Source organism: Oncorhynchus tshawytscha, linkage group LG04 (genome assembly GCF_018296145.1).
Source record: "Oncorhynchus tshawytscha isolate Ot180627B linkage group LG04, Otsh_v2.0, whole genome shotgun sequence".
NCBI classification, from domain to species: Eukaryota; Metazoa; Chordata; class Actinopteri; order Salmoniformes; family Salmonidae; genus Oncorhynchus; species Oncorhynchus tshawytscha.
The window spans coordinates 31,505,376-31,522,497 of NC_056432.1; the positions used below are offsets into that span (position 1 = coordinate 31,505,376).

The 17,122-nt window shown below is 41.2% G+C and overlaps 1 protein-coding gene across 2 annotated transcripts in view; it reads right to left on the bottom strand.

The window, feature by feature from the left end:
• LOC112248520 (LIM domain kinase 2) overlaps nt 1–14,101 on the bottom strand; it is a 33,110-nt gene extending 19,009 nt beyond the window's left edge. Inside the window, exons 1-3 of one of the 2 annotated variants that reach the window (XM_024417621.2) lie at nt 13,798–14,101; nt 5,233–5,254; nt 3,645–3,741 (exon numbers count right to left, since the gene is read on the bottom strand). In XM_024417621.2, coding sequence (XP_024273389.1) covers nt 3,645–3,741; nt 5,233–5,254; nt 13,798–13,878 — 200 coding nt within the window. In that variant the 5' untranslated portion in view covers nt 13,879–14,101. The remainder of the gene's footprint in view (nt 1–3,644; nt 3,742–5,232; nt 5,255–13,797) is intronic. The other variant, XM_024417622.2, reaches the window with a different exon arrangement.
• Nucleotides 14,102–17,122: the final 3,021 nt, after the last annotated feature.

Below are 17,122 nucleotides of genomic sequence, written 5' to 3' on the forward strand. Positions count from 1 at the left end.
TCCAAAACAACCCAATACCTCATGACAAACATTGGTTTTGTCAATCCCAGTGTAGGGGATGACAGATAACTGAAGATTACACAGTCATGTCCCTGAAGAAATAATCGTTGTTTTGGTCTTTAGACTATCTGACCATACAAACACCTCAATCTGCAGAGTAAACAACACGGGTGCCATTTCTTATCCAAAAAGGGGAAAAAAAGAAGAGAAAAATCTGTCTCAGGTGAGAGGAAGGACTGGTCCTCCAACAATGCTATGAACAAACACCAATGGGCAAACATTACTTATTCCATTTCCTCAATTCCACTATACCTGTGGAAGGCCAACTTTAATGCCTTTTGTCATAGTGTACTAGAGTCCATACTTAAGTTTTCTATGATGAAAACTGACACTAAGCACTAGGCCTATGGGGAAGCAGTGTCGTAGTAATGCAAACAAGAAACACTAGTTCAAGATGCCATAACACGGAACTTAACCCGAAACCTCTCAAACTTTATCATATGTATTAATGGACTGCATGTACAACTTTCAATGTTAGCCAACTAAGATCCGATTTAATAACAGCATATCAAGAACACAATAGCACACATTGCAATCATGGTTGGTATTGGTCAATGCAGGTCTGGCTGTTATCAAGGGACTCATGAGTAACCAAACCAAAGCAAACCAGCCAGAGCAGTGGCCACCAGATCATTGGCTAAGTGAAAGCACATTTTCATTTCAGAAGGCAACCAATGTGAACAGAGAGTAAAAGTTCAAGTCAAACACATCAACGTTACATTATTGGACCCCACAGACAATTAACAAGGGGAAAGTACTATCATTATGACTTGAGCCAGAAGGCTTCAACTCTTTTAGAGGACTAACATCGACTCATAAAGGACAGTCCTTTGGGACAACCCAAAATCCAGTTTTCCCTGGGAAAAACAAAGGACTCTGTGCAGTGTCGGGAGCAGCTGGCCCACGACTCTGAATCGCTGTCTAGGAATGCGGCAGCGGGGCACACACACTGTCTAGTCTAGTCTTTACCTATACATTCGTCTGGATGTCAGCTTTACTGGAACAGGGATAACGTCAGCCTTTCACAATGCTGCACAACTTGGGGGAGGTGCAGGACTGTGTGCACAATAGAACGGAGCAGGGGGTAACATGGAAAAGGAAACTACTGTAGTTGCTTTAAAGTTAGACAATGTCCCACACAGAGAGTGAAAGGAATTGTGTACTCCATGGACAAAATTTGTGTACAACATTTTACAAAAACAGGACTTTTGTCATCTCAAAGTACCAGAAAATGGGCAGAGTTGGGGCCAGGGGGTCTGACTGCTGAGGGCTAAACTCCAGCACACTTGGCTGGGCGTCAGTACGGTAGTCTGGCTCGATGGCGGTTTTTCCCAAAGCAGATGCTCCATCTAAAGTGTTAATTTCATAGAAAATGACTGAGGTGGTCTTGGGCAGGAACAGAGAAGGAGGAGGGGGAGAGAGAGACAAAGGGGCAATTCCACGGTAACAGAATGACGCAGAGACTGATTTTTCTATTTAAAAGGTTTGGACATCACAGCACAGCAGAGTACATAACAGTAGAGTAAAGTATCGTTCAGTACAGTAAAATATACAGTACTCTAGTGTGCTCTACTGTACTAAACTCTACAGTATTGTACTGACCGATACGCCACTCTTCACTGTACAGTACTATACTCTACTTTTCTTTACAAACTTGGGAAACAGTAGTCTATGCCTGGTTAAAATTTGGACCGACCAAATTTCAACTTCTCAACGTCCATGGACGTCTGGTGTCGGTCAGAGCTCAGCAGGTGAGAGGGCTGGTTACAGTAAATGGAAAGAGAGGAGGCTCATGGGTAGGTGTCAGTGATATTAACGAGAGAGAGGGCAGAGGGAGAGAGAGTTACCGATTTAGTAACAGAACGACTCATTTTAAATCATAAACCAAATTGTATCAGTAAAATCAATAACTAATTAGTAGGTCTACCTTGTTACTTCTGTGAACTTCCATTATCCTCCCTTTTCATGAAGGAGAGAAATGTGAAATTTGACTTTCTGCTAGATGTTCTCTTAGACCCCTTTTCCATATGTTAGACCAGAAATCAAATTCTTTACATAATCAAGATTTTTAGTATGGAAAATGGTTGAACAATGTATATGCCTTAGAGTCTTAGCTTTTATTATTCACCAAATTGGATGAACTTCGCATGTTAAGTTCTCATGGGGCTTTTTACATGGAAATGCCCAGACACAGACTGACAGCGAGAGAGTGAGAATTGCACAGCTGTATCAAGGACTTGGCTTTTGAACTGACACAAGGTTCCGTGGTTCTATAAAAGAGCCATTATAGAAATAGAGAAAGAGACCCAAATCCTGGGTTATGTAAGGACACTGTTGCTGAAAAGCTTTGTTTGAAATTTGAGTGCTTGGGCTAAGGAACACTCACAGATTTCAAGCCCCTTCTACCCAAGGGAGACTACTGAAATGATATGACGTGAATTTGGCGTCCTCTTAGGCTTTATTCCTAATTAATGTATTATATTCAGGGGGAATTCAGAGCTCTAGAAAAACAGCTCTACTTTATTCAGTTCCATTCAACTATTCATCAGTTCTATTCTTTCATTCGTGTTACGTCACGTTGTGTGCTGGATGGGCACAGTGAGTGTCAGAAATATAATCAGGAGAGGGAGTGTATGAACAGAGCTACTGTGACTCTGCCCTCAATCCCAACTTTCCATTCCACAAAAACGCTGTGGGGCGAATCATCATCTAGACCATGACTCTTGGACTGCTTATCTAACTGAAGCACCATCATCATATCTATACATTCTCTTCTGGGAAAACAAAACCTGAGTGATTCTATTTCACAAAGAGAGCTTTGGGAGCTAAAAATTGTTTTTATTTGAGCGTCTGTACATAGGTCCTACCATATTGACCTCTGTTCAGCCCAAGCCTAGAGGGTTATCACTGGGGGCCAGTGACCGGAGAATGCCAGACAGTCTCAATCCTGACAATGACTAAGCCACAGGACGAAGAGAAACTGCCAGGGCCAAAGTCCACAAGGTCAGAGAGAGAGGTGGTGGGATCCTCTGTGTCCCTGTGACTCATGCAAATTCATGTGCGAGTAATGCCTCATGTCTATTATTTTCCACCTTTAAAAAGGCAAAAGGATAACAAATATCTACCACCTTAAAGTTGTTAACTTGTTGTACTAACTTCTAATTACAATGGTTTGAAGAAAAAAAAGTAGAATGGTGGTATCAGCAAATGGGATTTGAGTGATTAGATTTTCAATAAGTACTGTAATGGAGTTCTGCGTTACTGTAGAATAGTTTGAACACTGAACAGAGACATTCCTGCCGAAAATGATGATGAAACATTTCACAGGACAGGTAGAATTCTGTAGGACTACCCACAAGTCCATTTCTAAACATGTGCATACAGTTTCACCCCAAAGAATCCCTGAAATTGTCAAAAGCTGTATGTTGACCAGCAAAACAGTCCATTGTTGACGTCAATGCTGCTTATTTAATGTCAAAACAGTTCTAATGCATAGTGCAAACAGCACGTGATTCCTACAATAAATTGTCAATGAAATAAAACAGTGAATATAACTGAAATCCACATTTAAAAGTATGACTTACTGAAAACAGGTATTGTGCCAAGTTCCTTGCAGAACCTTCACATTGAATGCATCTTGAATCACTCCTCCGCAACCCGCACAGTGGCGTCCATGTGTACCTGTAGGGTTCAAGGATTTCATTAAAGGAAAAGCATACTCCATCCATTCATAAAAGTCATATCACAGTAGCAACGAATTTCTGAATATGTTTTGTTGACTGAACAAAGGTGTGGCTCATACATGTGAGTCATGATGTTGATGTTAGCCATTTCCCCTCAGGGAAATAATTGTCAGGGGCCCTTAGATCCTCAAAAAGTTCTACAGCTGCACCATTGAGAGCATCTTGACTGGCTGCATCACCGCTTGGTATGGCAACTGCTGCAAGGCACTACAGAGGGTACTGCGTACGGCACAGTACATCACTGGGGCAGCGCTCCCTGCCATCCAGGACCTCTATACCAGGTGGTTTCAGAGGAAGGCCTTTAAAAATTGTCAAAGACTCTAGCCAACCAAGTCATAGACTGTTTTGCTACTACACAGCAAGCGGTACTGATGAAGTCTGGAACCAAAAGGACCCCTGAACCCCCAAGCAATAAAACTTAAATAGTTAGCCAAATAGTCCGTGTAGCTATCCGCATTGACCATTTTAGCACTATTTTGACTCATCACATACGCTGCTGCTACTGTTAATTATCTATCCTGTTGCCTAGTCACTTCACCCCTACCTACGCTACATGGCCAAAAGTATGTGGACACCTGCTTGTCGAACATCTCATTCCAAAATCATGGACATTAATATGGAGTTGATCTCCCATTTGCTGCTATAACAGCTACCACTCTTCTGGGAAGGCTTGACACTAGATGTTGGAACATTGCTGCGGGTACTTGTTTGAATTCAGCCAAAATACCATTAATGAGGTCGGGCACTTATGTCAGGCGATTAGGCCTGGCTCGCAGTCGGCATTCTAATTCATCCCAAAGGTGTTCGATGGGGTTGAGGTCAGGGCTTTGTGCAGGCCAGTCAAGGCCAGAAATTGGACAAACTGACTAGTTGGAAAGGTGACATTCTATGAAGGTGCCACGTTTAAAGTTACTGAGCTCTTCATTTACGGCCATTCTACTGCCAGTGTTTGTCTATTGAGATTGCATGGGTGTGTGCTTGATTTCATACACCTGTCAGCAACGGGTGTGGCTGAAATAGCCAAATTCACTAATTTGAAGGTTGGTCCACATACTTTTGACCACGTAGTATATATATGTACAGTTGAAGTCAGAAGTTTACATACACTTAGGTTGGAGTCATTAAAACTCATTTTTCAACCACTCCACAATTTCTTGTTCACAAACTACATTTTTGGCAAGTCATTTAGGACATCTACTTTGTGCATGACAAGTAATTTTCCCAACAGACAATTTTGTTTACAGACATGTTATTTCACTGTATCACAATTCCAGTGGGTCAGAAGTTTACGTGCACTAAGTTGACTGTGCCTTTAAACAGCTTGGAAAATTCCAGAAAATTATGTCATGGCTTTAGAAGCTTCTGATAGGCTAATTGACATAATTTGTGTCAGTTGGAGGTGTACCCGTGGATGTATTTCAAGGCCTACCTTCAAACTCAGTGCCTCTTTGCTTGACATCATGGGAAAATCGAGAAGAAAAATCAGCCAAGACCTCAGAAAAAAAAGGTAGACCTCAACAAGTCTGGTTCATCATTGGGAGCAATTTCCAAATGCCTGAAGTTACCACGTTCATCTGTACAAACAATAGTATGCAAGTATAAACACCATGTGACCACCCAGCAGTCATACCGCTCAGGAAGGAGACGTGTCACCTAGAGATGAACATACTGTGGTGCAAAAAGTGTAAATCAATCCCAGAACAACAGCAAAGGACATTGTGAAGATGCTGGAAGAAACAGGTACAAAAGTATCTACAGTGGGGCAAAAAAGTATTTGGTCAGCCACCAATTGTGCAAGTTCTCCCACTTAAAAAGATGAGGCCTGTAATTTTCATCATAGATACACTTCAACTATGACAGACAAAATGAGAAGAAAAATCCAGAAAAACACATTGTATGATTTTTAATGAATTTATTTGCAAATTATGGTGGAAAATAAGTATTTGGTCACCTACAAACAAGCAAGATTTCTGGCTCTCACAGACCTGTAACTTCTTCTTTAAGAGGCTCCTCTGTCCTCCACTTGTTACCTGTATTAATGGCACCTATTAGAACTTGTTATCAGTATAAAAGACACCTGTCCACAACCTCAAACAGTCACACTCCAAACTCCACTATGGCCAAGACCAAAGAGCTGTCAAAGGACACCAGAAACAAAATTGTAGACCTGCACCAGGCTGGGAAGACAATCTGCAATAGGTAAGCAGCTTGGTTTGAAGAAATCAACTGTGGGAGCAATTATTAGGAAATGGAAGACATACAAGACCACTGATATTCTCCCTCGATCTGATGCTCCAAGCAAGATCTCACCCCGTGGGGTCAAAATGATCACAAGAACGGTGAGCAAAAATCCCAGAACCACACGGGGGGACCTAGTGAATGACCTGCAGAGAGCTGGGACCAAAGCAACAAAGCCTAACACCAGTAACACACTAAGCCGCCAGGGACTCAAATCCTGCAGTGCCAGACGTGTCCCCCTGCTTAAGCCAGTACATGTCCAGGCCCGTCTGAAGTTTGCTAGAGAGCATTTGGATGATCCAGAAGAAGATTTGGGAGAATGTCATATGGTCAGATGAAAACAAAATATAACTTTTTGGTAAAAAAATCAACTCGTTGTGTTTGGAGGACAAAGAATGCTGAGTTGCATCCAAAGAACACCATACCTACTGTGAAGCATGGGGGTGGAAACATCATGCTTTGGGGCTGTTTTTCTGCAAAGGGACCAGGACGACTGATCCGTGTAAAGGAAAGAATGGGGCCATGTATGGTGAGATTTTGAGTGAAAACCTCCTTCCATCAGCAAGGGCATTGAAGATGAAACGTGGCTGGGTCTTTCAGCATGACAATGATCCCAAACACACCGCCCGGGCAACGAAGGAGTGGCTTCGTAAGAAGCATTTCAAGGTCCTGGAGTGGCCTAGCCAGTTTCCAGATCTCAACCCCATAGAAAATCTTTGGAGGGAGTTGAAAGTCCGTGTTGCCCAGCAACAGCCCCAAAACATCACTGCTCTAGAGGAGATCTGCATGGAGGAATGGGCCAAAATACCAGCAACAGTGTGTGAAAACCTTGTGAAGACTTACAGAAAACATTTGACCTCTGTCATTGCCAACAAAGGGTATATAACAAAGTATTGAGAAACTTTTGTTATTGACCAAATACTTATTTTCCACCATAATTTGCAAATAAATTCATTAAAAATCCTACAATTATTATTTTTTTCATTTTGTCTGTCATAGTTGAAGTGTGCCTATAATGAAAATTACAGGCCTCTCATCTTTTTAAGTGGGAGAACTTGCACAATTGGTGGCTGACTAAATACTTTTTTGCCCCACTGTATATCCACAGTAAAATGAGTCCTATATCGACATAACCTGAAAGGCCGCTCAGCAAGGAAGAAGCCACTGCTCCAAAATCACCATAAAAAAAGCCAGACTACGGATTGCGGCAGGGTAGCCTAGTGGTTAGAGCGTTGGGCCAGTAACCGGAAGGTTGCAAGTTCAAATCCTCCGAGCTGACAAGGTACAAATCTGTCATTCTGCCCCTGAACAGGCAGTTAAACCCACTGTTCCTTGGCCGTCAATGAAAATAAGAATGTGTTAACTGACTTGCCTAGTTAAATAAAAGGTATAAAAATAAATAAAACTGCAAAAATCGGCAACCAAAAATACCAATTTCCGATTGTTATGAAAACTTGAAAATCGGCCCTAATTAAAAATCGGCCATTCCGATTAATTCGGTCTAACTCTAATCCTAACTGACATAAGACAGGGAATTTTTACTAGGATTAAAATGGCAGGAATTGTGAAAAACTGAGTTTAAATGTATTTGGCTAAGGTGTATGTAAACTTCAGACTTCAACTGCACATACCACCCTCAATAACCTCGTACCCTTGCACATCGACTCGTACTGGTACCCGTGTTTATAGCCAAGCTATCGGTACTCATTGTGTATTTATTTATCATGCTATTATTTCTCTCTGCATTGTTGGGAAGGGCCTGTAAGTAAGCATCTCACTTAGTCCACACCTGTTGTTTACGAAGCATGTGACAAATAAAATTGTATCTACTCTTTTTGCATAGTCACATTTTTCTTAAGGAAATAAGAAGATAGGGAAATACCTGCAATTCTGAGTGATTGCAAATACCATGGTTATAGGGGTACTGTTTTTTTTTTTTTTGCTGTGTTATTCTAATCCACTATGTACAGTGCCTCCAGAAAGTATTCACAGCACTTGACTCTTTCCACATTTTGTTGTGTTAGACTGAATTTAAAATTGATTAAATGTTAGTTTTGTGTCAATGGCCTGCCTACACACACACACACACACACACACACACACACACATAACGTCAAAGTGGAATGATTATTTTAGATTTTTTTTACAAAGCTGAAATGTCGAGTCAATAAGGATTCAACTCCTTTGCTATGGCAAGCCTAAATAAGTTCAGGAGTAAACATTTGCTTAACAAGTCATAAAAAGTTGCCTGGACTCACTCTTTGTGCAATAATAGTGTTTAACATGATTTTTTGTATGACTACCTCATCTCTGTACCCCACGCATACAATTAATCTGTATGGTCCCTCATTCAAGCAGTGAATTTCAATAAAAGGCCAGGGAGGTTTTCCAATGCCTTGCAAAGAAGGGCCCCTATTGGTAAAAATAAAAATGCATACATTGAATATCCCTTTGAGCATGGTGAACTTATTAATTACACTTTGGATAGTGTATCAATACACCCAGTTACTACGAAGATACAGGTGTCCTTCCCAACTCAGTTGCCGGAGAGGAAGGAAACAGTTCAGGGATTTCACCATGAGGCCAATGGTGACTTTAAAACATTTAAAATAGTTTAATGGCTGTGATATGAGAAAACTGATAATGGATCAACAACATTGTAGTTACTCCACAATACTAACCTAAATGACAGAGTGAAAAGAAGGAAGCATGTAGAGCAGGGATCATCAACTAGATTCAACCGTGTGCCTATTTTCTTCTTGAGCGGATGGTCAGGGGGCTGGAACATATTTACAAATCATTTGTAGACTGGAAATTGACTGCAAGAAGTCCAAACATTTATAATATGACATTTATTTTAAAATTTCTTACATTTGTTTACGATCACGTCTCTCTCTTATGCGTGGGAATACTTGGGAACAGAATCCCTAAATTAAAATCACTTGGAGCTGATTTCCTGGTGTTTTTACAGTCTTATGTTCATTTTGGGGAGATAAACGCCGAAAATAAGGTCTGTGGTAAACACAGGCTTAGGAGATCTTATAAGTTTTGTTCTAGGAGATAATCATCATCAGCTGAAGTAAAATGTTCATAATTTTGAAGCATTTATGTAAACAAAACAAGCACATAAAGGCTTCATAAAGGTAATGTTAGGCTTAGGAGATCTCTTCAGTAAGTTGTGTTAACATCAGACCTCATTAATTTCCCCCATAGGATTGGCTGAACGAACCAGGGGTAACACGTTTCTGGTTTTTAGGACAAGCTTGGATGAAATCATTACACTTATTCTGTTGCAAAGCTTCATCCGTTGCAAAAACCGTTTACGCATTAAAACTCATTGCTGCAATCCCGATATCGGGATAAGTGTCATCAACAACTGCTGAATAGCATAGCGCTACATACAATAAATATTTATATTCATGAAATCACAAGTGCAATATAGGAAAACACAGCTTGGCCTTTTGTTAATCCACCTGTCGTGTAAATATGCTTTACAGCGAAAGCAATCCAAGCGTTTGTGTAAGTTTATTGATCGCACGATAAAACATAAAGTACACTTAGCATCAGGTAGCTCGGTCACGAAAATCAGAAAAGCAATCAAATTAATTGTTTACCTTTGATGATCTTCGGATGTTTTCACTCACGAGACTCCCAGTTACACAACAAAGGTTCCTTTTGTTCCATAAATATTATTTTTAGATCCAAAATACCTCCGTTTGTTTGTCACGTTATGTTCAGAAATCCACAGGAAAGTGGTCACGACAACGCAGACAAATTCCAAATAGTTTCCATAATGTCCACAGAAACATGTCAAACGTTTTTTATAATCAATCCTCAGGTTGTTTTTAAAATATATAAAATCGATAATACACTGCTCAAAAAAAAGGGAACACTTAAACAACACAATGTAACTCCAAGTCAATCACACTTCTGTGAAATCAAACTGTCCACTTAGGAAGTAACACTGATTGACAATACATTTCACATACTGTTGTGCAAATGGGATAGACAACAGGTGGAAATTATAGGCAATTAGCAAGACACCCCCAATAAAGGAGTGATTCTGCAGGTGGTGACCACAGACCACTTCTCAGTTCCTATGCTTCCTGGCTGATGTTTTGGTCACTTTTGAATGCTGGCGGTGCTTTCACTCTAGTGGTAGCATGAGACGGAGTCTACAACCCACACAAGTGGCTCAGGTAGTGCAGCTCATCCAGGATGGAACATCAATGCGAGCTGTGGCAAGAAGGTTTGCCGTGTCTGGCAGCGTAGTGTCCCGAGCATGGAGGCACTACCAGGAGACAGGCCAGTACATCAGGAGGCGTGGAGGCCGTAGGAGGCCAACAACCCCGCAGCAGGACCGCTACCTCCGCCTTTGTGCATGGAGGAGCAGGAGGAGCACTGCCAGAGCCCTGCAAAATGACCTCCAGCAGGCCACAAATGTGCATGTGTCTGCTCAAACGGTCAGAAACAGACTCCATGAGGGTGGTATGAGGGCCCGACGTCCACAGGTGGGGGTTGTGCTTACAGCCCAACAACGTGCAGGACGTTTTGCATTTGCCAGAGAACACCAAGATTGGCAAATTCGCCACTGGCGCCCTGTGCTCTTCACAGATGAAAGCAGGTTGACACTGAGCACGTGACAGACGTGACAGTCTGGAGACGCCGTGGAGAACGTTCTGCTGCCTGCAACATCCTCCAGCATGAGCGGTTTGGCGGTGGGTCAGTCATGGTGTGGGGTGGCATTTCTTTGGGGGGCCGCACAGCCCTCCATGTGCTCGCCAGAGGTAGCCTGACTGCCATTAGGTACCGAGATGAGATCCTCAGACCCCTTGAGAGCATATGCTGGTGCAGTTGGCCCTGGGTTCCTCCTAATGCGAGACAATGCTAGACCTCATGTGGCTGGAGTGTGTCAGCAGTTCCTGCAAGAGGAAGGCATTGATGCTATGGACTGGCCCGCCCGTTCCCCAGACCTGAATCCAATTGAGCACATCTGGGACATCATGTCTCGCTCCATCCCCCAACACCATGTTGCACCACAGACTGTCCAGGACTCATCAGGAGCATGCCCAGGCGTTGTAGGGAGGTCATACAGGCACGTGGAGGCCACACACACTACTGAGCCTCATTTTGACTTGTTTTAAGGACATTACATCAAAGTTGTATCAGCCTGTAGTGTGGTTTTCCACTTTCATTTTGAGTGTCACTCCAAATCCAGACCTCCATGGGTTGATACATTTGATTTCCATTGATAATTTGTGTGATTTTGTTGTCAGGACATTCAACTATGTAAAGAAAAAAAGTATTTAATAAGAATATTTCATTCATTCAGATCTAGGATGTGTTATTTTAGTGTTCCCTTTATTTTTTTGAGCAGTGTATATCAACTGCAAATGTCTTTCACAGTAGGAGAGTGAAAAGCAATACCTATCCAAACGCTGTTGCGCAAGCAAAACTCACGTGACGTGATGTTATCGGTCTGGCTCATTTTTCAAAATAAAAGCCTGAAACTATGTCTGAAGACTATTGACACCTTGAGGAAGTGATAGGAAAAGGAACCTGGTTCATATGCCTTTAAATGGAGCAATGGGAGGCTATGGAGCATGGAGTTTTCAAAATAGAAGCCACTTCCTGCTTTGATTTTCCTCAGGGTTTCGCCTGCAATATCAGTTCTGTTATACTCACAGACAATATTTTGACAGTTTTGGAAACTTCAGAGTGTTTTCTATCCAATACTAATAATAATATGCATATATTAGCAACTGAGACTGAGGAGCTGGCCGTTTACAATGGGCACCTTTTCATCCAAGCTACTCAATACTGCCCCTGCAGCCACAAAAAGTTTTTAAAAATGTTTTAAATCGAATTTAGCAGATGCTCTTATCCAGAGCGACTTACCATGGCGCTTGCAATGCCAGGGTTGTGAGTGGATACATTGTCATACTTTTTCATACTGGTCCCCCATGGGAATCAAACCCACCACCCTGGCGTTGCAAGTGCCATGCTCTACCAACCGAGCCACACGGGACCTACTCCAAATGTAAAACGCAAACAAGAGTTTCTATTGGACAAATTCAGGTAGGTCCCTCCCTGTTTCCTCTGTTTGCTTCTTAAAAATGTTTCTGTAATGAATACACCCCTAGCAAGCTCTATGCAATGAATATGGTGTGAAAACTGGGGGATTTAGAATTGAGTGGGCATGTTCGAGCAGCTCACTTTTGTCAAGTCGGTGACCTTTAAAAGTATGTTGCATTATGGGGATGAAAATTGTCTGACTTGCGCCTAAATGTCGACTGCATGAACTTTACAACAACCATGTGATCAATGGTCATGAAGCCGACTGCAATTTTCTGCAGTTGCCCCTCACCAGCTGCAACTTGCAGCCATCACCTGCATTGTGGGAGGCAATAACTGTCAACCAATCATTAAAGTGTTTTTGTTTGACCCACGCGAACAGGACGTTACTGAAACAGGAAACAACTTTGCCGCAATGTATACGTACAAATGATTGATATTTGAGTCCCTCTCTCCCTAATTGACAGTACAATGTACACACATATTTATAGTGTGTGATATGGGGTTTGGAGACATGTTTATTTCAACATTACAAAGAAAAGATTAATCAACAATGGCAACACTGCCATGTTGCACTGAGCCTTGCTGTTGATAAACCAATCAGTGTCCGACTTTCGGCTGTCACAGATCTACATACCTCAACTCCAATCCTCGACTTTCATCTGAAGTAGGTTGCTTCCAATTAGGTATATAAAACATGTATTGGCCATTGAGATACTTTGAAGCCACCGGTTGGCAATTATGGCACTCCCCAGTAGGAGCAGTACTCCATAGGAATTATACAGTATTTCAATGAAATGCTTCAAGGACAAATGACATTAATTTAAGTTGTTGTTGACAGTAACATTAGTAATCTCAAAAAAATATTATTTAAGTAAAATGTTTACATATTTTGTATTTTTAGCTCACATAATATCATTTAAAAGTATGCATTATGGTGTCTAATAGAATAAATGTGGCAAAAACAAATGTAGATATTAATAAATGGATTTCTATAGATTCCAAAATATTTTTTACAATGGTGGGGGAGTGCCAAGGTGGAGGCAAGGTGGCTTCAACACAGCACCCCCATCATTAATTCTAGTGTATATGTAAATTCTAGGTTGCTTCAGCTTTACCACTCAAACAAGCCCAATGAATCCAAGAAGCTAAATTCAAGTTTGAGTAAAATCTTATTTCTTCATATTTCAACAGTTTACAGCAGGTATAAAACGTGCAGCAAAATTCTAGCTCCCTCAATGCAGTAGCCTACATTAATCAATAACAGTAAAGTACAAAATAACAAGTAATAGGGGTAGTATGCACAGTAATAGTTGACTATATTTACAAATATAAAGTGGGTAGTGAATTGGACTCGCAGTAGAATACATAGTATAAGTCAACATAATCAGCTGAACTTTGATGGCAGAGTCATTGCCGTAGTTAGAAAGTAACTATGTATGTCACAATGATCAGATACATTGCAGCAAGTTCTCATTTGACATAAACACTATCTGCTCGAAAATTGACCAAGTCCAGAAAATTGTGCGTCCCCCCTACTGGATGTAACTTGGGCTTCCCTTTACACACCAAATATTTTTGATATATTACAGCAATATATATTTTTTAATCCACATTGCTATCCACATGTAGGCTAAGCAAATTAACAATTTAATGGGGAAAAAAAGTTTAGACCGCTCACCTTCCAGTTCCTCCATATAGCTAATTTCTGTGTGTCGTCGATTTTTCTTCTTCTCAGAAAGTTCTCATCGTGATCCAGCATGAGTTACAATGGGGTGTTTTCATTCTACACATCCAAAAATCTTAAAATCCAGTTCTAGGGAAATTGTCCGCTAAATCCCGTCACATTTTCCAAGGAAGGTTAATATCCCAGCTCAGTTTTGCAGTAGCCTAACTTTGTTAGCAGGATAAATGACGTCATGCAGTTGAAATTCCTGTACGGAGACCGGAAGGAATCAAACAGCAACACCTGGAACAGGAGAAAATAATTGGAGAGCCCACAGGCCAATATCCACTACTGCACTGAAACGGGAGCACCATCTACTGTCAAAAAGTAGGGATCTCACTTTATTTCTCCACACAGGATAACTACTATTCTACGGTTTGGTGGAGTGGATACCTGTCAAAAGTTTTAGAACACCTACTCATTCAAGGGGTTTTCTTTATTTTTACTATTTTCTACATTGTAGAAATGATAGTGAAGATATCACAACTATGAAATAACACATATGGAATTATGTAGTAACCAAAAAAAGTGTTAAATCAAAATATATTTATATTCTTCAAATAGACACACTTTGCTTTGATGACAGCTTTGCACACTCTTGGCATTCTCTCAATCCAAGCAAGTCTCTACATGATTCCATATGTGTTATTTCATACAATGTCGGAAATAGTACAAACACAGAAAACCCCTTGAAATAGTAGGTGTTCTAAAACTTTTGACCGGCAGTATACCTGCACCCAGCTTTTCATAAATTATTTTAAGTTAGGCCCTAATCTATGGATTTCATGACAGAGCAAGGGCGCAGCCATAGGTGGGCCTAGTCCCACACACTTGGGAACCAGGCCCAGCCAATCAGAATTAGTTTTCTTCCCCACAAAAGAGCTTTATTACAGACAGAAATATGCCTCAGCTCCCCCTCAGACGATCCCGGAGGTGAAGAAGCTGGATGTGGTGGTCCTGGGGCTGCGGTTGAGAGGCAGGTTTGATGCACTGCCAAATTCTCTAAAACGACATAGAGAAACAAACATTCAATTCTTTGGCAACAGCTCTGGTGGACATTCCTGCAGTCAGCATGCCAATTGCACACTCCCTCAAAACTTGAGATATCTGTGGTATTGTGTTGTGTGACAAACTGCACATTTTAAAGTGGTCTTTTATTATCCCCGGCATAAGGTGCAACTGTGTAATGATCATGCTGTTTAATCAGCTTCTTGATATGCCACACCTGTCCGGTGGATGGATTATCCTGGCAAAGGAGAAATGCTCACTAAGAGGGATGTAAAAATTTTAGAAAAATAAACTTTTTATGCATAAAGAACATTTCTGGGATATTTTATTTCAGTTCATGAAACATGGGACCAACACTTTACATGTTGCATTTATATTTTTGTTCAGTATATCTGGATTTCGCCTATCAGATAGGATTAAAGGCATAGAAATAGAATGAATAGAACAGGAGTCCCCATTCAAGTAAATTCTTTGTTTGTTCTGTTCATCATTTTTTTATGCATTTATTCCTCTAGATAGACATAACTTTTGAAAAACTGTGCCAAAACACGACTGACACTAGTCAACCAAAATGGTTTCAACCATCACACTGAATACCTTGTAACTCCAAACCAAGCCACTAGAAGAAGCCATTGTGAGTCTGTGGCACTTTTTGGTAGATCGCTATATGACAATAAAAATCAATCTACCGCTACCCAAGTGATGTTTGTTTCAATTAATTAAGGTCTTATCAACATTTTTATTATGAAACTAGTTAATTTATTATTCAAATCAAAGTTTTGGTCACATACAGTGCACAGATTTGCAGATGCTATTTCAGGTGCAGCGAATTGCTTGCGTTTCTAATTGTGTTGTATTACTGAATGAAACTAAGGAGATGCACTCAAACTTTGATTTAACTTATGTTAAAGTAACTTACGTTACTTTAGTTGACTGCTTTGAGCAAAACTTGAATATAATCTAACCTATTCTAGAAGCCTATTGTTCGTGTATGATTTTTATTTATTGTTCACTTGTTTTTCAACAATGTCAGGTACAGGCAGGGATGAATGGGGTAAGACACAGGGTAAGAAATAATTTAAACATCACAAGTATACATTTCCACTGGGACCATGATAAAATGCAATGTGAATTGTAATGTGCTACTGAATGAAACTGAGGAGATGCACTCAGACCAGCCTTTGTGATTTAACTTACGTTACCTACATTACTTTAGTTGGCTGCTTTGAGCAAAACCTGTATCTAATATAACCTATTCTGGGAGCCTAGTGTCTGTATGAACTATGTGGAATAATTTTGGACCATTGGCCACCCTGAAAACAGGTACTGACAAGAGGAGCAATACGAGTCTGTCAGAGGTCGTCCTGCTGATGTTGGCTTTGGTGGTCCACACAATGAAGAAGCAGGTGTCCCGTCCAGTGATGTGGAACTGACCTTCGACCAGTAAAAATCAACTTCACGGAGGCTGTAAGACCCTTTCTCCTTGAAATAGAAATTCTTCGACTTGACTGCCTCTTCAAATGGTAAGGTCCCTTACAACATAGGGATTCTTGACCTCCACCACGGCTGTGGTGCCCACCAGACCGTCCAGTGAGGCACCCAGGATCCCAGATCTCGTGACCCAAAGCCCTAACTCCTGCACACCCATCCCTGTAGCCATTTGCCTTGATGCCTCACTGGATGGTCTGGTGCCCTCCTCGTCATTATCTGTGCCCCACTATACAGACACCCCATCCAACGACTGATCTGAGGACCCTTTTTAGCAACGAAGGAGTAACACGCTTGGTCCTAACCACTGCTCCATAATTGCTGGCCGTCAACCTCCCTCTTCTCATGGTGTGCCAGTTGGGGGTTGGTGCGCGGTCCAACTGTTGCCTGCCGTATAGCCTTCTGCGCTCCACCAACAGCGCTATCCCAGCCAGGATGCCTGCATACTCCAGGTGCCCTTGTTTTTTAACAATGTCTGGTACAGACAGTGATGACAGAGAGGGTAGCGTTTTTTCTGGTTCAGGTTCAAAGATAATTTGAAGTGTTTGTAAAATGCTTTGTGAAAAATGAATGGTGGAAAGACGATTGGAACCATTTCCATGTTTGACCACTAGGTTTTCAAAGCACATCAAATTTGATTTGTCACATACACATGGTTAGCAGATGTTAATGCGAGTGTAGTGAAATGCTTGTGCTTCTAGTTCCGACCATGCAGTAATATCTAACAAGTAATCGAACAATTTCGCAACACCTACCTTATGCACAAGTGTAAAGGAATTAATAA